The 20593-nt window shown below is 40.4% G+C and overlaps 4 protein-coding genes across 4 annotated transcripts in view; 1 reads left to right on the top strand and 3 right to left on the bottom strand.

Moving 5' to 3' along the window:
- Nucleotides 1-495: 495 nt before the first annotated feature.
- LOC137791424 (probable UDP-sugar transporter protein SLC35A4) lies at nucleotides 496-1831 on the top strand. Its single transcript, XM_068586373.1, has one exon. The coding sequence runs from the start codon at nucleotides 511-513 to the stop codon at nucleotides 1486-1488; it is 978 nt and encodes a 325-aa protein (XP_068442474.1). The 5' UTR covers nucleotides 496-510; the 3' UTR covers nucleotides 1489-1831.
- Nucleotides 1832-1872: 41 nt separating this feature from the next.
- On the bottom strand, nucleotides 1873-9251 carry golga6l9 (golgin A6 family like 9). The gene is made up of 17 exons (XM_068590997.1): nucleotides 9248-9251; nucleotides 7916-8610; nucleotides 6430-6480; nucleotides 6186-6314; nucleotides 6031-6105; nucleotides 5865-5947; nucleotides 5629-5739; nucleotides 5117-5245; nucleotides 3925-4058; nucleotides 3633-3844; nucleotides 3463-3528; nucleotides 3242-3353; nucleotides 2988-3112; nucleotides 2719-2838; nucleotides 2373-2540; nucleotides 2102-2252; nucleotides 1873-1982 (listed from the first exon to the last, which is right to left on the bottom strand). The coding sequence occupies exons 1-17, from the start codon at nucleotides 9249-9251 to the stop codon at nucleotides 1909-1911; spliced, it is 2439 nt and encodes an 812-aa protein (XP_068447098.1). The 3' UTR covers nucleotides 1873-1908.
- Nucleotides 9252-11348: 2097 nt separating this feature from the next.
- Nucleotides 11349-16258, bottom strand: cd74a (CD74 molecule, major histocompatibility complex, class II invariant chain a). The gene is made up of 9 exons (XM_068594596.1): nucleotides 16047-16258; nucleotides 14818-14987; nucleotides 14289-14374; nucleotides 14086-14139; nucleotides 13928-14011; nucleotides 13752-13830; nucleotides 12638-12838; nucleotides 12480-12536; nucleotides 11349-11903 (listed from the first exon to the last, which is right to left on the bottom strand). The coding sequence occupies exons 1-9, from the start codon at nucleotides 16133-16135 to the stop codon at nucleotides 11899-11901; spliced, it is 825 nt and encodes a 274-aa protein (XP_068450697.1). The 5' UTR covers nucleotides 16136-16258; the 3' UTR covers nucleotides 11349-11898.
- A 683-nt stretch (nucleotides 16259-16941) lies between these two features.
- The window catches only part of ndst1b (N-deacetylase/N-sulfotransferase (heparan glucosaminyl) 1b), a 38725-nt gene continuing 35073 nt past the window's right edge, over nucleotides 16942-20593 (bottom strand). The window contains exons 11-15 of the mRNA XM_068586303.1: nucleotides 20332-20506; nucleotides 20071-20241; nucleotides 19578-19687; nucleotides 19230-19332; nucleotides 16942-19113 (exon numbers count right to left, since the gene is read on the bottom strand). Coding sequence (XP_068442404.1) covers nucleotides 18994-19113; nucleotides 19230-19332; nucleotides 19578-19687; nucleotides 20071-20241; nucleotides 20332-20506 — 679 coding nt within the window. The 3' untranslated portion in view covers nucleotides 16942-18993. The remainder of the gene's footprint in view (nucleotides 19114-19229; nucleotides 19333-19577; nucleotides 19688-20070; nucleotides 20242-20331; nucleotides 20507-20593) is intronic.

Genomic DNA, 20593 nt, shown 5'->3' with positions numbered 1-20593 from the left:
AGAAATACTGCTGCTGTTGCTGCTGCTGCTGCTGCTGCTGTTTTGTCAGTGGCTTATGACGGACCACCCTAAAGAATGGACAATAAATATAACAATACAACTGGATTGTCATTGAGAATTTAAAGTAAAAGCCTGATGTTTTTTATTTGCATACTTTTTCCCAGGTTCTGTACAATACTGCTGTTTAATTTCAGCTTGTGTCTATGTGACCTTAAAGTGTTTGATGCGTCAGATTTCATAACTTGCTTGCTGCCTGGAGCAGTTACCTCGGCGTGTTTGATTATGAATTAGCCGTGTGTAAAACTGGCAATAATTCTGGCAAATGTCTCCTATACCTTGTATTGTCCTGTTCAAAATATACAGTCAAAGTTATTGAGATAATAATGCATAAGTATTTCAAGATAGATATTTAAATGTTTGATATTCATTTATTTTACAAAAGTTAGTTGTTTTTTTGCATTATAACTACTATTAATATTGTGAGAAATTGTATATTTTTAATCATTTAGGATGATTGTGATCCAGAATGTGAATCCAAGTTCCCCAGCAAGGATTAGGAGACAGTGGAGGAAAAGGATTCTGTGGGGTATCCTGTTTGGGCTGATGGTCCTTATCTATGGCTCTCATGCACCACTCATCGCTCTCACTAAGGTAGACGGCCAAGTCCCTTTCAACCCATCCTCCTGTGTTGTAATGATTGAGTTATCCAAACTCCTGATTTCTCTGGTGACTCTCGTGTCAACCGGGAGTACATCTGCCTTACATGCCGCGCCACCTCTAGTCCGTGTGGCTCCCTACGCAGTCCCTGCGATACTCTACGCCCTCAACAACAACCTGGTAGTTCTCATGCAGGCCTACATGGACCCAAGCTCATACCAAGTCCTCTCTAACCTGAAAATTGCTTCCACGGCCCTGTTATACTCCCTCTGTCTGGGCAAGAGGCTCCGGCCTTCTCAGTGGTTGGCCCTGGGGCTCCTCATGGGGGCAGGGGTGTGTCACAGCTACAGCAGCCTGGATTTAGGGGACCTTGACAGGGCTGAAGCCGAGGAAGGCCCCAGGCTTCATATCACAGCGTGGGGGCTTTTTCTTGTGCTGGTGTACTGCTGTGTTTCAGGGCTTGCAGCAGTTTACACAGAGAAGGTGCTGAAAAGCCAGAAGCTGCCTCTCAGCTTGCAGAATCTCTACCTCTATGTGTTTGGTGTGGCTATAAATGGGATCTCCTCCTCCTCCTTTGGAGCGAGTGAAAAGAGCTTTCTGGAGGGATTCTCTGGGGTTGTTTGGATCATCATAGCAGGGCAGGCAGCTAACGGACTTCTGATGTCCGTGGTGCTCAAGCACGGCAGTGGGATCACCAGATTGTTTGTCATTTCTTTCTCCATGTTAGTTAACGCTCTGTTGTCTTGGGCCATCTTGGGGCTGCAGCTCACACCTTTTTTCCTCGTCCCAGTTTCTATGATTGGACTGGCAGCTTTCATCTACTACAGATAGGCAATAACTGAACCACAAGGCCCATTGAACTCATTAGTCTGTGCATTTGTTTTCTTGTTTTTTCAGATGTGATTTGTTTTCTGCCTTATATCTGCCTTCTGGAATCCAATGCAGAATTTTATTTGTACCAATCATATCGTCTGAACATTTGTCAGCTAAACACTACTTTTGACAAATATTATCTATCAAAAAATGTAATTCACAAATTCTTCCCACTGATGCAAGTAAAATAAATCAGGATTATGATCTTCATTTAAACATTTCTGAAAAATGCTGCTAGTGTAATTGTGTTTGTATTTCATTCTTTGCCAAGAACAATGTCAAAGTGTGTTAATTATAACCAATAAACTGTCAAAACTAGTTTATTTCTAATGATTTACATTAAGCACACAGTATGATGAACATATTTCAGTCATACATTCAATGTTGTTGGGATAACAGTTCAGCCATAGGATCACCCCGCACAGTTAGAGTATCCTTTAACTCTCCCAATGCTGTAAAAGAAAAACACAGTATGTTTGAATGCAGGGAAGAAAACTCATGTCTAGAGGTCAGGGTAAAGCTCTATCTCCAACATGACCAGTCTGGTTGAGTTTAAGGAACAAACACGGACCTTTACGGAGTTGTTTGTTGTCAGCCTGCAGCTCCTGGTTCTGGGCAGAGAGGTAGACTGCATCCTGCACAGCTTCCAGCAACACACTTCTGTATCTGCTCTCTGACATCCTCCTCTGATCCTCACTTACCTGACGAAACACTCTGAACACCTGCAGAAGAACAGAAAATGAAGTATACTGGTGAAGGAGACCAGAAAATTAGTAATACACAAACTAACTGGAAAAGAGGACATTTGAATCTGTGACAGTAAAACTGTGTACTCTCACAACCTGCAGGCTCTCCTCTCTCAGACAATGCAGCTCTGTTTGGTGGTGTTGATATTGATTCTGCAGGTCTCGCTCAGCCTGCTGGGCCTCAGCGCGCAGGGCCTCTATCTGCAGCACTAGGACCCGCCTCTCTCCGGTCAGCACCAGCAGCTCTCTCTGGGGGCCTTCTGTCTAGCAGGGGAATGGATGTAACCATAAAAAATGCAAGGGAATAACTATTGCAAATGCAGTAGTTTCCACTGCCCACTATAAATCCAACCTTGAATTAATTCAAACTGACTCAGCATCCTCTGCTAAGATAGATCACAAACTGAATAATGTTAAACAACAGCGTATCTCATTATCTCACCAGTAGCTGTTCCTGTGCCAAGTCTCTCTCCATCTTCTCCACCTCCTCCTGAATTAATCGCCAGTGGTCCTCCTTAAGTCGCCTCCTCTGTTCTTGTGCTTTGCTGTATTCCAACTGAGACTTAAATTGGCAAAATAAATGACGAAGTGTGGGTAACGCACACATACATCTTGTTAACATGTTTAATGGGGTATCCAGAAAGCCGTGTAAACACAGTATCCAATCAGATATACAGACATACAACATGTTTAATTGATAGAGAGCATTACTTGTTGGCAGAGGTCAGTATGCTCGGTAGCAGCTCCACTCTTGAGTGTCTCCTCTCTGAGAGCATCCCTCAACTGCTGGATTCTTCCTACTCTCTCCTGCACTTTCTCGACATCCCCTTTACCCTCTGTGGATATATGAGAAACACACTCAATATCTTGGATGCCCATATATATATATATATATATATATATATATATATATATATATATATATATATATATATATATATATATATATATATATATATAACTACCTCTGATATGTTCTTCCATTTCTTGTTTCAGTTGGGCTTGTAAGTGTGTCATTGGGTCTGTTCCGTCTCTGTGATCACAGATGAGCAAATTGCCATTTGGAGTCAGACAACTCTGCCAAATCAATGCAAAATGTGTTATTCATTTCAAAATGTTGGGAACACACAGAATCCGTTATTATTTTGTCAAACTTTGTGGAAATGTGTAAGACATGGCTAGGAACCTGTATTTTGCCTTTTATCTTCTTTGACTCGTCCCTCCTCTTCTCCCAAGACTGATTTTTCACAATCTGTTCATAAGAAGGCAGAATGCGTTTCAACTATGATCTCATTTAGTGTCGACAGATTACGGTTAGAAAGTCCCATTTCTTTATAGGTTTATTTAATGAATTACCTGCAGGTTTTGGGTCAGCTCTGCTAGCCTGAAGGTGCTGTGAACGTCGCTTCCTCCCTGCGACATCATCAGGTTTCTTTGGTCCACGATGCTATCTCTTATCTTTTGCTCGCTTGCTCTTGGACACCAGCGATAAACAGTGGCCTTGGTGACCAAACCCCTCGCTTTCTGTGCCAGATCTAAAGCGGAGGGGGTCTCGTCATCTAGAAGACCTGGTGGGTAAAGACAAGTCGTTTCTACGCTCAAGGGATTATGGGTAAATTGGTGTGTCTTGGCTCAAAGGAACACTTACCTTGAGGGTTAACACAATAAATGAGTGTCGTCCTGCTGTTGCCTGTTAAGGCATCATTTAGGAGGAAAGGGAGGATCTTGTCTGTTGTGGCTTCACGTTGGGTTTGGTCCATAACTTTCACCAGTGGGCTGACTCTGGAAAGTGTTTGTGGTAGAACATTTTAAAAGGTGTTGTCTTGGTTCGTTAACATAAAGATGAAGCCCCTGGAGATGTTCAGATTCCCATGATAAATAGTCTTGATGCACATTGTTTGGCCATCTCCTGGTGTGATTTAACATGATCGTGTTTGACAGAGGGCATGCTTTATAAAGCTGAGCAGGTGTAAGGCTACTGTTGTGTATGACTGTGTCCAGGCACACTCTCTGTACCGAAATCTTAATCAGGTTTGTGTTAGAATAAACTTATATTAAAGTCTGGACATGTGAAGCTTATGAAGTGTGTTCTATCATTCTTTATATGTATATTCAATATACATATAAAGAATGTACAATGAATCAATGTACAATAAATCAATACACAGGAAAAATTGCGATATATGCACAGTGCAAAGGCCCCTGCCAATGAAACTTCACAAAACAGTCAGCAAATAGGTTTTCCGTAACCTCAAACATTTTAGTTTTTTGAGGTGTTATTCAAGCTTTTTTTCACCACCATCATCACCTATCAAGCTGCAAGGCTCCTTTAAGTGACTAGTAAACTATAAATGTGATCCAATGTATATGAAATCTGGCTGTAATAAAGTCTCAATGGCAGATGATTTTGCATACTTTTGATAATAACGTTGTTTACATGGAAAGCAAATATCGACTTGATTAATACTTATTTTTTACTGTCGACATTTTTGACTTGTTGTAAATTAACGTTGGCTCTGAGTCAGCATACACAAAATCAAACTCTAAAACATATTTACACCCAGGCTTTTCCGACTGTGATATGTTAAAAAGGCCTGTTGTTGTTTCTTTTGAAAGGGTATACTGAAGAAAAAGAGTTATTAGGTTTAAACCAAGGCTTCGGTTCCATTTAAAAGCGTTTCTTCCTCCAGCATCATTTATTGTACCTATTTAATTCACCAAGAAAATCTCCAGTCTGTCAGAATAGTGATTAAACATTTAGCTGAACATCAGCATATTGTTTTCACTTCTTCCGGCCCATGTAATAGATAGCTGGCTGTAGAGTGGAGTACATGACTGACCCTCTGAGGTCGGTCCTGCTGGCTCCTCCTGCCAGGCTGAACAGCTGTAGTCTGCTGCGGCAGACCTCCGACTCCACCTCCTCTGGATAAAGTTTCCACTCAACAGCCACTGAGAACAGGAAACTGCATCTGAGGGAGGCAAATGTGCGACAATGGACATATAGAGACAATGACAAATCAACTCATTCATGAAGCAACGGACTTGAATGACAACATCAGTGCAATGTCCCAATGACAAAACACAAAGACAAATTTGCTCTGTAAGACAAATAGTTTTCTTTTGGAACTGCCCTTAGTAATTAAACCATTAATTTAAAGTATGTGAATTTAGTTAATGTATTACATTGCCAGAGAGTATTTGACCTTTTTATTTTTTTTTATTCTTAATTTTAATTCTTATTTTTACCTTAAGTCTTAAGTTATTGTAATTCTGTGTGGAATGAGGTCCTAGCAAAAGTATGTTTTTAATTGTACACATGACAATACAAATAATTTGAATCTTGAATCTTTACCTGCTTGAGATGGATCCTCCATCGGCCTTCAGGGTTTTCCTGCATGTTTCATACAGAGTATAGGCTTCTTCCGCTGAGCACACACACACCTCACATAAACCTCCTACAAGACTGAGAAAATAAAAAAAAGACTAATCCTTTGGTTTACAATTCATACTAGGTAAATGTACAAGTGGGGTGTATGTAGTATGTGTTTGTTGTAGTTTGATATATCAATGGTCATCAGCTGCACTCACTTCCCAAGGACGGGGTGATCTACAATCTTTAGGCTCTGTCTACTGGGGCTCAGGAGATCCAGAGCATTGTCATCTGGGTAAAACTGACATTGACAAATATCAGTTATCATGCACTTTGTTGTGTCTAATATGATTAATGGTGATGCTACGAAATACAAGGACAAACCTGAATGAACGACACAGAGATGAACAACTCCTCTTCCCCTCGTGACAAGATATGACGAAACAGATCTGCTAAGACCTATGACGGAATCAGCGGTAAGATAAAATATTTGAGATCAAATCTGCCAATATTAGGAGTAGTTATGTTTTGAGCTCCACCTGTTTGATGATAGTTTGATCAATCAGAGCGCTAATCTTCTCTGTCAAGGCTCCACATATCAGCAGTGATCCATTGACACCACCTGATATGGACTCGGTGAGAGGCTGCAGGAACTCTGGGTGGAAAATCTGTAGATTTATTCAGGCGTTTAGTTTCCAGACGTTCCAAAAAGTTTGCTAATAAAAAGCTGTAAAGAGTGAAGCTCAAACTGATTTAAATTAGAGGTCAGAAGCCCTTCTATACCTGTATGTTGTCAACAGTCACAACTTTGTCAAAAGAGAAGGATTTTTCCTCCTGGTTGAAACACACAGTAAGACAGTGAGACATCACAGAGGTTGCAGAAAGCAAAAAGCTAAATGTTGATTGAAGCAAATCCAAATGTTTTACCTTTTTCTTTACCGACTTGTAGTACAAATCATGTCCTTTCTCATCAATAACTACATAGTCTTTACCCAAACACAAAAAAACAAACATGTAATCACACATTTCCAACGACTGTGTTGCAAATTTACAGATTTTATATTTTTTGTCTTTGCTTTACCTGTGAGTGCAGTCAGAACTACTCCCACTCTCACCGTTTCTCGTCCCTCACACAACTGTAGAAACATCGAAATTGGTCTAAAGTGATCAAATCAAATTCCTTTGTGGGCTTTCCCATCTTTACGCATAAGATTGATAAAACAAGGTACTTACAGGTGCGTTTATGTTCTCAGTGGCCATCCCATGCATATGTGTACCGCGGCCACTGGGTCAACTGGATTTCATTTCACTGCACTGAAATATTTAGGAGCCAGAATCTACTTCCATTGGTCTGGGTGATCATGGTGTAGTCCCCAGACAGACAAAGGGCACAATTGACGTTAACAATGAGAAGCATGGAATATTTACCGTAAAACACTTTTTACAATTTATTTTTGAAATAACAGACTGAGATCAGACTTGTGTATTAATGACATGCATGAATTCATCAGATTCACTTGATCTGTTTTGAATCATTTACACATACGAAATATTGCAAACAATCAATGATCAGTTATATGATGACATTTTTAAAAAAAGCTGTATCGCGTATTCATTTTACATTTTATCACTCACAAGGTTGGCACTTTCCATCAACTATCAATACGAGCTAATTATGACTTGCCAGGTTGTGAAAACCCCTTTGCCTGTTGAACCAGTGTTGGAAATAGCAATATATAACCGTCAAAGCAGCATCAAACAACGATTTGCTCAGTGTCTACCTGAGCAGAGAATGAAGTCGCTCTCCCTCTTTATGGTCGTCATTCATGCGTGTCCTTGCTTTAATGACACAGACGGGTCGGCCGAACATAAGCACCCTTGTTAGCTTGCGGCCCTTTTGTTTCACCAGCTCAGGTAAACAACATTCGCTTTGTTGGCTACGAGCTAACGCGCTGGGAGGCAATAGAATGGGAACCCTATCGTATATCTTGTACGTGTAATAAATGATCAACTAATTGATTTAGCTCAAGATCCTTTGGGAAGGTAATTCATCCAATCAGCCAGATGGATTTTCACAACCTGGCAACCCAAAAGCTGTTGTCATTAATGTCATATAATTGATTAATACATTTATACTAAATAGTATGTTAGCCAACATCCAAACTATTGTTAAATCATATATTGCCATATTAGAAAGTGGTCCAATTTCACAAAGATGCTGTTAGCAATTAATCAACACACAAAAAAACATGTATGACACAAAACCCACAAAGAGTGTCAGGCAGAGAGGAGAGTCATTGCGTTGTGTCCCACTGGTCGGCTTCACGCATGTTCCAAGAGACAAATTCATTATCAGAGTTCCCTGCTGGTCCACTGGTGAGGCACAGAGAAGCCCTTCAGAGAAGTCCACCAGAGACCCGCTGTCTGTGCTGTTCGGGACGGCGCCCGTCTCATTCATCAAGATGCTAAATTGGTTACTGTCCAGGTTTAGGTCCAGGAGCTGAGACAGGTGACCCAGAGAGGGGTGACTTATGAGGTGGTTATGAGACAAATTTAGCTTTTTCAGGGTCAGCGGAGGGTTGTTGAATACCTCCAGAGAATTATAACTTAAATCTAGTTCTTCTAGAGAAGAAGAGTTTAGCAAGTGAATCTCTGTGATCCCGGAGTGGGACAGATTGAGCATCCTGAGCGGCTTCAACTGGAGGCATTGCGGATAGTGAACGGTTGAGAAATTGTTCCTGCTGACATCAAGTACGGTGAGAACCGGGGTGAGGCTCAGGCGCGTGCAGAGGGACTGGAGGGAGGTGAGGTTGCTGCGTCTCAGATGAAGAGATTTCAGATAGTTGAATTGAAGAGGGGGGCAATGCAAGATGTTCTGCAGGTTGGTGAAAGAGATGAGGTTCTCTGACAGATCGAGCTGTATCAGGTTTGCTAATGTTTGAGCCCTGCTGCAGTCAATCTCAACTAGGCCACAACGGACAAGGACAAGAGATCTGAGAGAGCCAAACAGCCACTGCTGTAATGAGGGCTGTAAGAAAACGGGGTCCACTCTAATGTCTTCTAGCAGAAGGGTTATTATGTTCGATGGTGACTCTGGATACTTTAAGGGCTGGACTCCTTTCAGAGTAGATGAAATTATGTGAATTTTGCTCAATTTTGTCCAGGGCAGAAAACTAATCACTGCATTGATGAATGAAGAGGAGATAGTGACGTTATTAAAAATGAGTTTATTCATCCTGATTAACGAAAGAACATTTGGATGCATTCCTGTATCAATCTCAAAGCTGACATCCAGTTTGCCATCTCTCAGCTCCAGCTCCAAAGCCTTGAAACAATTTAGATCTTGTGGGTTGTAAATAGCCATAACGTTGCACACACATCGAGTTTTATCCAATACACAAAGAGAAGTGACCGCTTCTGTAGAGACAGTGAGTCCCAACAGCAGGAACAGAATCAATATCATTGTAGGCAGGACGACTGTCAGCGACACCTGAAAATGTAAAGATCCAGAGTGGAGATCATTTTATAAATTAATGTTTTTGAAGTCCTGACTTTTTTTTTTTAATTTGACCAAACATACCCTTTGTTGAAAAAAACATACCCATGTAATATTAAACAGATTATAAAAAATGTTAAATTTGACCCCTTTTAACTTAAATAAATTCTGCTTATAATTTTAGGGCGAACATCATTTTATTGTAATTAGTTTTTTCCTTAAATATAGTTTGTATTGTTTTCTCGATAGAAATTGCAAAACTGTTAAAACTCCCTGTTTTGTCAGTGCTTCCGTCCATCTCAAGCAGTGTTAAACGGTGCTAAAAAAACATCTCTTTGGTTCAAAATATAAAAGTTCTATGATCTCCAATGATCTACAACTGGACCTCAAAATGCATTGAAAGAACAAAGTCAACAAGTCAAGCACTTACCCTCTGGACAGTTCTCTGTGGGTGTTGAACACCAAATGGTGTCTGCGTCCGTGCCTTTATTCTCACCTAACTTCTGTTTTTCTTTCTTAAAAAAATAAATAAATAAGGAAGGCTTGTGTTCTCGGACATACAGCGCTTCCTCAGAGAAGGAATAAATACCCCAAATTAATCCTACCATTGTGGTTTTTTCAACAACAGAATGGTTTTCTTCTTTGCCCAGCAGATCCTGTTAATTTAATTGCATTGATTTGCTGCTAAGCACTGCCTCATTTAAACTGGCCAATTTGTATATTTTGTACAGTACAGAGAATTTAGGGGATCCAGTTAATTATAGGAAGGACATATGAGGAAGTAGGAACAGGAAGAAAAGGACATGTTTAAAGTGTGGTAGGCCTCTTTGTCTGTCACCTCTTGTTTAAGGAACACATTAAGTTGTAGAGTATGGCTTGTACATATATATAATGTCAGTCTGCCAACGTGACACTATATTTGATGATTATATACAGAAATGTATTTCCTGCTAATGTATGCCATGAAAAGGTCAGACTATATTAATTACTGGTTGATTGTTCCATTTGTGTTGTGACCAATAAACCCACACTGTCTTTATTTCCAGCCAGTGGGTGAGACGTTTATTTTAAGTATGTTTTTAGTTCGTGAACAGCAAATGTCTAAAACATTTATGTTTTTTAAATAGTCTAGTGTGCATCAATGAAAAGTGAAACTTTAAACTAAGAACGGTTGAAAAAAGTAAGTGAACAGTGTGACTGAATCTTATCTGGGCCCTATTCCACGTACGTGGTTTACTGATATAGCTGGATAACTTCCGGGATAAGATGACGTAAATCTGGATTTTCGGTTCCACGAAGCCAGTTTAGATCAGTCACCATAGCAACACATCGAAATAGCCTAACCTGGTCGGGAGCAGGTTTACTGAAAGTTCACTGGATAAGTTGGCCACTCCCACCGGACAAAGCGCAGCTCTCTTCCTCATTGTTGATATTAGTTTCATATTAGTTTTATAGGGAGAGAGTTCTTCCAGATGGCCAAGATCCGTTCTCGCAACATGATGACGTCATATGAGCGCTTTCTGGACCCGTACATTGAACACCGGCGCAGCCGAGCGCTGTCCGTCTCACATGCTGTACACAAAACATACTGTACACAATACATACTGTACACAAAACATACTGTACAAGCAGACTGGATCACAGAAGGATTGTGTAAAAAAAAAAAAAAAAAAAAAAGAGCGCAAGGCACAGCTCGCTTTTTTGCGAGTGCGACACGTTTGTTTCCGCGATGCGGAGAACATCGTTAAAGCCGCTGCGTGCCGCTCATAACGTTTATTTAGCGCTTAAGAAACTTATGGATGTGTTGAGAGCACTCAGACTCATATGACAGTCACGCGCAGTTATCCTGTGAACTGACGTCTGGTTAGAATAAGCGAGACCGTTTGTGGGCGGATCCACCTTCGTGGAACCGACACATCCTGTAGTCAATCATCTCGTTAGGTTAAGCTGGATAATAGGACTTTTGATCGGATTTGTTGAACCACGTACGTGGAATAGGGCCCAGGTATAAAATAACATTGCAAATATTGTGTGTAGGAAAACTTTATTGAAACATCTCATAACGAACATCCTTCCAAGTCGCTATTGCATACTTTCCCAATCTTGTTAAACGCCCACCCAAATTACAAAGAACATATTCTCACTAAATCCGTAGCCATGCAGATCGTTTTAGTTGTATTTATCTGGGGTTAATTTGTGGTGTTCACAGCATTGAAAAACATTTATGTTGAGAATTGGTGTGTTTTTTATTGAAACTACTTTCTATCAAAGAAATTGTTTGAATAAAAACTGTTCAGTGCGGTCTGTAGATTATCAAAGTAGCAATGGAACAAAGATTCGGGCTGTTCACATTTTTTGTTGAATAATTTTAATGCTGTATACTACATAAAATGTGATTTGCCTCCATTGTTGTCGGGTGCAGGCAGACAGCTTCAAAACTGAACTACCTACATGTCTACATGGTAGCGGTCAGAAAGGAATATGTGATTATATATCAAGATTAAAATGTCAAGAAGACTTCCAAACTCTGTTATAAAAGACAAAAACATTGAAGTTTAAAAGCAATACACTGTAACAGGATTGTATTCATTTGATTTCAAGCAGCCAACAAAATTGTTAAAATTAAAAATGACATGCAAGCGCACTAACTGATTAGCTAATCAAACATTAACTGTAGGCGGGTTTGCATCCCGCTTTTTCCATGTCCTTGGAGCTTGATTAAAAGAAACTGCAAATCTTCTACTTCATTTGTTTCACTAATCTGGGGAGGAAAAAAAAGAGAACAACATGTGATGAGGTGTAGTAACAAAAGCTTGTGGTTGAACATCTACACAGTTTTTTTGCAATTGCTAAAATCATTTCTCTAACTGGGACCCGTTTGTCAATATTGTAAACCTGAAAACAAACCCAAAATGTCTAATATTTCATGCAAAACAAATACAATGTGTTTAATTGAGTACGTTTAACTGAAGATCTGTCTAGTACTGTAAACCAAATACAGTATATTGCAGTTCCAGTCCTCCAAGTCTCTCGGAAATTGGCCCGAGCTTGAACTCTTGTTCCTAATTGATGTAATTGGTTTCAGGTGTATTCTGGGTGCAGGTAATTGATGATTAAGTGTGGTATTCAATAGTTGCATTTTGCACACACATGCTTTTAGTTTGAAAATGATGTATTCGATGTAGATAACTGCCTGTAGTTATATAAAAAAAAAAGATGAACTTCAGACGTAGTGTAAGGCAGACAATTGGCTCGCATACCTGGTCAATAGAATTGTTGAGTTAGTGGTGTCAATAATTGTAAAAAAAAAAAAAAAACACTAATATGAGGCACTCACCATCAACGCTGATGGTCTTCTGCATCAGCATGGGGGCACGCATCCTGTGACTTGGAGCTGAAGCAAAGAAAACGGGGTATTTAACATTAACATTAACATTCACAACAGCCTCGTATGAAAACTGTTGAATCAAAAGTCCTTTCATCTGTGTCTTCTACCTCTCTGACAGTCGGGGCGACCGCGGATGCTGGTGCCCTCGATGGGGGTGCCAGACTGGTCCACACACCAGCAGTAGCCGGTGGGGGACCAGCACTGCATGGGCTTGTAGCGGCCCTGCTCGTCACACTGGGGCTTGTAAGAACCGATCTTGGAGGCTCCATGGTCTGCCTCCGTCTGGCATTTGGTCTTGATCACAGAGGCTGAGTGATGGAATTAGTAGAGGACACTAAATATTTTAGACAGCTATGGTAACAAAATACAAAAGTTTAATTCAGACAATTGAATGTTTTTTTAATTGATGTGCACAGTACGAGGATCTTGTTTTCTTTGGACTCAGCCAGGCTAGCTGTTTCCAGTGTTTTATGCGAACCGGTTGCAACAGACATATAGAAGAGTTGGATTGATCTTCTCATGTAACTCTCTTTCAGAGAGCACATAAGCATTCATAAGCATCAAACTGTTCCTTGAAGGCAAAGCTAAATCTTTGCTTTAAGTTTCACCATGAGCAGCGCAGGAAATAACGTTATTATTGTTACTTCTTATTGCAGGATTTAACAACCTCTCCACCTAGAAAATCAGTAGCAAAATTTATATCTGGTATGCAATTGTAACCTTTTTGCACCCAAATAATTAAGATTATAGTACATTTTATCTTAATCAAGCCACTGATATGCATTATGTCAACTACTGAATAAAAAATAAATTGCTCATAACTGTAACTATGACAGAAATGATGTATTATATATACTTGCGTCAATGAAATGTTCTGCGTGTTTATTGTAAATGTTTGTTTGAATGTTGTTCAGGATTGCTGTTTGTGTTTATAATTATATTAACAGATTTTAAACTGTAACATAGAATTTGAATGATTACTTAAACCATCAATGCCCATCAAAGGACTGGGGTTGGAAATTAGCTTCAGCTATATGGAGAGTACATTGGCAACTGTTTCTCTGTACTTGACCCTTACACATAAACATTAATATTGCCACACTGATATAGTACAGCCGCAGGCCTTAAAAGGGGAAAACCCATCATCCACTGTCACAGCATGTGTCTGGATAGGGACATCAACAAAACACTAAAATGTAAATGAAAGGAAGTTGCAGTAACCTGACTCAGGTGTTGGGGTTGCAGGTTTCTGCTGGGCCATCTGGAAGATCAGCCAGTAACGCATCCAGGACTCAAAACTCTGCAGAGTGCAACATGTATGAATGCATGCATGTCAATTTACTCAGGGTAATCTTTGTCTAAGTGGTCTCCCTGTAAGTGTGTGCGTGATGCGTTACCTTCCACTCGCTTTCATTCACGTGCTGCTTCAGGCTCTGCAGGTTGGCAAGGAAGGTCTCGTTGAACTGCGGCAGCTGGGATTCCTGCGCAGAGCACAACCAAAGCTCAGTGACAACATCAGCAACGCAAGGACACAGAAGACACGAGTGCAACATACCTGCATGAGATCCTTCAGCTGGGTCTCCACGCTGACGACGGTGTCCTGCAGTTTCTGATGGGAGGGAAGAAAGGAGTCAAATAATGTTTGAATTCATGTTGAAACATATTCATTCATGATACATCCAGTTCAATATATTTAACAAGCTGGTTGCCACATAGATAGAGTTACATTTATTTGGTAGGAAGCTGGTGTAAACCTACAGTCAGAGGTGTCTTGGCATCCTCATCTAATGTGAAGTCCATCAGCAAAGGACTCTGCATGGGCATCTGCATCCTCCTCATTGGAGCTATAAACAAACACATTAATTAATTAGCAAAGAAAACCAAAACCCCCTCAAAAATATGTCATTGCAAAAAAAAAAAAAATACTTTAGATAGATTCTCTTTGTTTTTTACTGAACACTAATTAACTGTTTTGTTGTTTGTGTTATTAACCACAAACACAAATACTTGATCTAAAATGACAATACACAAGATTAAAGCGCCACAGAATAAATAAATTCCCCGAACTAAAACATATAAACAGAAAAGTTCAAACTGAATAAAATGCAGGCAACACAGAATCAATGCTCTAGTCTAAAGGAATGCGTTTCTTCACAGCAACAGCAGATAAGTATGGTAACTCCACATGATGCTGCTCAAAATGATAAGATATAGTGCGCAGCTATTACTGCCCTCCCACCATGAATTAGAAGCAAATGTTAAATGTTACTTTCATGCTTCTTATTACCTTGGGATGAGCGGGTCAGCTGTCTGCCCAATCTTTCTGCGTGAGTCCGCAGTGCGTGGATCTCCTGCTTCTGGCCAAACAACATGTAGGCAGCAAAAACCTGGCTGGCCAGCAGCAAACATGCAAGTGTTGTCAGGCCTGCCACCTTAAAGGCTCGGCGGTTGGAGACCCTGATACAATAGAATGGAAAACGGTGTGAGGATAAAACAGCAGGGTAGAGGGTAGGACATCAACACAGCCTAATCAAAATTAAAATAATTGCCCCAAAAAAAGATTCCTAAGTATTAAATATATACGCTGATCATAATCAGACATTACAATGAGAGCGTCACTTGTTAACAGGCAGACACATTCTTGGTGTTATAAGGAAGTGCATATACTACGAGTACAAACTAGTATATACTACAAGTTAACGCCTAATAAAAATAATAAAGTGGTGTAAAATATATTTGTTCTCATAAAAAGGTCACAACTGTATATTTTGTAAAGTAGTTGCTACATTAAAACAAAACAAAAAATGAAACTACAAGCTCATTGAACAGAAGTATATGAATATCAAACCGGATGTTGTTATTAGGATGTTGGTCTGTTATCTTCAGATAATATTATTAAAACTGAATACATAAGAAGTTACGCGAGGGAAATGATACGCCTCGTTTATCCCTCACAAATAACAAACATTTGTCAAACATCATTAACACTATTATTTTTGTTATACTCATACATCATATTTATTTCTAAGTTGAAATGTATAACGTTGACCAATGTTTTTTCGCTGCTGTTAATTATGAACCAATAGCAAGACGGCATCACCAGTTACCAGGCAGATGGCTTTTGTGAAGTGGCCGCTGTTCATTTTAAAGTTAGAAGACTGACGATGTTTTCAAAAACGTTTGGTGAATGACAACAGCTTGTTGGGAAGCAACAACTAAATCCACTTATTGTTTCATCAACTAATCTGATGCAAAGCAAATATACGGTTTAATATCACTCCATTTAGGGGGGGAAAAACAGAACATGTAAAAATAATAATAAAGATAGTAAGATAATTCATACGTAATTACTGTAAACTAAATTAGCAGGGCTTAGAGTGTAAAGTGCAATACTTAATATTTAGTTAATATTTGAATTCAGCTACACAAAGAGTAACAAGTACTTTAGTAGCAAAGGTGTGAAGTGTCTGCTACTGCTGAGGAGCAGCTGTTATACGAGTTCATCCGACCACTCACCGCGTGGGCCCCGCAGGGGCAACAAGGACCTCTTCACTGCCCGCCAGACTCCCTCTGGACAGGGGAGCTTCTTCTGCAGACTCGGCCATCTGTTTTGGGAGTTTGTCTCAACGTCTTCACTTCAGAGCAAGAAACTGGTGAAAGTCCGACGAGTCCAGTGGATAAATGGTGTTGGAAATGAGGAAGGAGCACAGGCTTGTTCTTCAGAAAAGGTGAGAGGAGGTGGAAAGTCCCTCCCGGCTCGGTGAAGCAGCGAGCGCGTGCGAGCTGTGATTGGTCAATTCACATCTGGCATCACTTGTTGGTAGAGGCAGACAACAGGGATGAAGTATATTTCACTCAACTTGTCCTTCTGGATATTATCTATCGTTTGCACTAATTCTGTACATTTAAAACAATATATAATAGTGATCCTTATGTTAGTACTTAGATATATTTTACTCGTCAATAGGCTACTTATCAAACCCTTTATCATCTAGAACTTTTCCTTTTAGCAAAGTTACAAAGTGCTATACGGGAAAATGAAATAAACAAACAATGAAGGCAAAAATCTGATTAAAGTACAACTACTACCTTCAATACCAACAATAGAGCAACAATAAATTTACGAAAACTTAATATGCACTTGCATCAGTAGTGACCATGCAAACAGGCATTTCAGTTATGTACTTTACCTTGAATCCATTATTCTTATAAAATGCACCAATTCATGTTACCATATGTTGGACAATGAACATAAGTTGCATAATAATCTACCCAGGGTTATTGTAAACATTAGAAGGACAATACAAAAGTGTATTTTGCTGATGAACTGGCCTTTTCCTGTAATTTTGAGAGATTCAGGTTCTTTATTGTCTCGAAAGCGCCGCAACATGAAGTGAAACCGAAAGACAAACCAAACTTTTTATTCCAGAAATCTCTGCACAACAGCAGACATCATCATCCTGCTTGAACTGAATTGAGAGCTCAATTAAATAAAAGTGTGTTGACAAAGAGGTAGGAATTCAACTGAGAAATGAGGTGAAAACAGATCAAACTATTGAAAAATACAGTGGTGTTTTATTTGCAAATTAAAAAGCACCGACAATATTAGTTACAATGTAAAAATTATTGACAACAATTACAAATCTTTATCATACAGTCCAGGAGATTAGTACCATCATTGCTGTTATGTGTTATCACTTAATACTTTATATGGAGAGACTCAGTACCTGTGTACAATAGTTGGCAGTGAGAGGAATGAGAGGAAACAATCTCAGCGACACACCTCTGCACGATGAAGTAATCCAAACTCCCCTCAGCACGGCACTGACATTTCACACCGGGAATGGGCTGATGACGAGTGTAAACCCAAACACATTCAATAATTTAGGTCTACCGAGGGTTGCGTATTATGTACATTACAAAGTCGGGAAATGAAAGGACCAACATGTGCATTGATATTACATCAGAACATTGTACAAAACTATTGCAATAAGAGCAGCTTTTTTATTATCTATGCTTGACATCTAGTTGCAGTGGTAACACCTTAACCGACAACCAAATGTCTGTATGGTCTCAATGGGCATACTGTTGTTCTGCCCGGCAACTTTAAACGTTTTTCCCAGAGACAGTTTCTCCCCCCCCCCCCCAAACTTAAAATGATCTAATGAATGAAATAAAATATACAGTTCTGACAACAACAAAACAAAAAGAATCCAATGCTAAAAACAGATTTGAAATGCCCAATCTTGATCTGTACACTATCTGAATCTCTGACCACAATGTGTAATTAAACATACAGTAGCTAGCTTATGATCTTCTTCACAGACTGCAGTAGGATCCATTTTGTTAGTGTGCTTTCCAGTAACCTGTATGTTCAGAAGCGATGTTTACTTGAGTGCCTTAAATATTGTGCTTTCAACATATATATTCTACTGCTCCTGCTTGAGCCAATTTATTGGTCTAAACTGACTCCACAGGAGGCTGAGCCGAACAGTTTAACAAACCTTCTGTACATCCGGCCTGCATGAGAAAACTGAGCTAAAATGTTTAGTTTTGGTACATTCTACAATAATGCATTGCCTTTCGCATTATAGACAGGTTAAAACAAAAATCTGAGGAAAGTAAAGAAAACGTGTAACTTTAAAAAAAAAAAGAAAAAAAAAAGGAACCCCTTAAAAGTCCACGTGGTAATATGTCAATGAAGATTCTGTCCTGGCACTTGTAAATGCGATAACTAGATACTACCAAGGCCTATCGAATAAGGCTACAACATGCAGCCTGAGTCAGGACTCCAGATGTCTCATTCTCCTCTCATACAAACACTTATCAACACATACTTATGTCAAAGGCCTTTGCCACCATTGTCTCTCTGTCGATCAGGCCGTCATCCATTTAAGTCAAAGTTGCCTGTTTCCATGTGCTCCAAACACAACAACTCTTTGCTGGAGACACAGGTGAGGTTGTGTCCATCTCTTCCACCTGTTTTCCAGAGCTGAAAGACGGTTTCTTTTTTTTTTCCTTCCTTAGATTTTTAAGATGAAGTCCATGCGAAGAAGAGATGTTTGATTAAAGAGAGCAGGGATGTGATTATCAAACACAGAGGTCCCTCCCATGCACCACTGAGCCTTTCCTTCTTCTGCAGGACACAGCGGAGGCCATCGCGAGGACAACCATGGTCCGGGTTTGTCCTGCAGGGGAGTAACAGCATCTGGAAGCTCAGGGAGGGAGGAGAGCGCTAACAGCTGCTCAAAGCAACTACGCTCTCGCCTTGATCATCATCCTCTGCTGACCTGTTCATTTGGGAAGATCCTAGTTAAGTTTTGAGTTCTGGTTGGGCATCCCATCCTCAATTTTAAATATATATCAGTCCCTTTCAAGACTATTTGAGATCTTCAACATTTCAGGCCCCCCCGGCAGGGCGGAGTTCAGTGTGTGGAGCTGTGGTCTCCCCCCTGTGGTGCTGCTACCTAGTGTGGACAAGCTCTTCTCTGAGCCAGCTGGGCAGCGGCTGACCCATCCTATAGAGCAGCTTGGACAGCTCAATGTTGTGATCTCTGTAGTACTCCCTGAGGACGCCCTGGGACTGAAGGAGACAAGGAGACAAGATTAAATCACCTCTAAAAGCTATTAGCAAAAAAATGTTAAAGGGTTAAACATTAACAGCTGGTAAATGTATTTCTTAGAGCAAAGGCCTCATACCTCAGGGTCCATGTCAGGGTACCTGCGCCCTTTACTCTTCCCCAAACACTTGGTCTTCCCTCCCTCCAGCAGCTGACACCAGAACCCTTTCTTCGGGTCAAACCTGTACATAATACAGGCATAAAAGAATTGTTTACTACAGACTACTTTATTTGGAGTTACCATAACAACCTCCTTATAGTGACAGACACACACACACAAAAGATATTTGTTGAAAAGTGACAAATAACAACTAAGTGAATGCTGTGTCTGAGCCTAAAGCTATTATTCGATCTGTAAATTAATTTGTAAACAAGGCAGTTGAAGAAATGACTTTGCAAGTGATTTAAAGTGAAAGGCGATACTCACGCAAGGATCTTGTGGTAGTTGATGACGTTGACCAGGGCCAGATACTTCTGGATTTTATCCATGATTGAAGCCGGCTCAGTCTTCAGCATCTGTCCATCCAAGACTAACAACTGGGTGAAACACACAAACCGCAACCAAACAGTCAGAACAGGAGCTGGACAGTCTCATCAATACTGCAATCGTTTTATCAATGAAAACATTTTTTCCTGGTTCAAAAATACAGGTGTTCTTTCCTTTACCACAAATGTCACCTGAAAACCTAAAGACTACATTTAATGACCGGCTAATCGGTCGTCTGCCACAACTTTCTTTGTTACAGGAATGAGAACAGGTCATTGTATTATAGAATTCGGGGGCAACAAGAGCTAGTATTTCTGAGACGGGCAGCTTTCCCCCAAAGTTTTGAGGGAAAAAACTTAATACCTGCCAGCCACCTTTAAGGATTGTAACCACATGCTGCCCTCTACTATGTGCAGGAATACACCAACGGTACCTGGCTGGAGTGGTAGAAGTTGAGCCAGCGCTCCAGGTGGATGGCGTACCAGCCTGGCACCAGACAGCGGTTCTGCAGGACCCGTAATCTGACCGGAGCATCGTGGCCTGCGGTGATGACGTCACGGAAGGAGTACTTCAGCGCTACCGGGTCATCGTGGGCTCTTTGGTGCTGTGGGCAGACAGAGGAGTGAGTCAAATAAATCTAATTATATCAGGGTGTTTTTCTTGTGTTATTAGTTTTGGGTTGCCTGTGACAGACCTGGTACCAAGAGTAAGCTCTGTCCGCTGGGTTGATGAGGATGGTGATGATCTTGGCTTTGGGCAGGAGAGCTGCAGCCCTCTGAGCAGCCACCTCAGAGTCAAAGTAGTTGGCACTCTTCTCAAAGTAGTAGTCGGAACTGGTGTTGGAGGGCAGGGGGAAGTACTCCATATACCTAACAGGCAACCGCAACACACACAAAGCGTTACAAGCAGCCGCAGTTGATCTGGTCCAATTTGCTCTCCGTAGATAAGAATAATTT

This window comes from Clinocottus analis, unplaced genomic scaffold (assembly GCF_023055335.1).
Source record: "Clinocottus analis isolate CAN_PGR_092001 unplaced genomic scaffold, fCliAna1.0.p SCAF_10, whole genome shotgun sequence".
Lineage (NCBI taxonomy): Eukaryota > Metazoa > Chordata > Actinopteri > Perciformes > Cottidae > Clinocottus > Clinocottus analis.
Note: the sequence above shows the minus strand (reverse complement) of the source record. Positions and strands in the feature narration are given on the sequence as shown.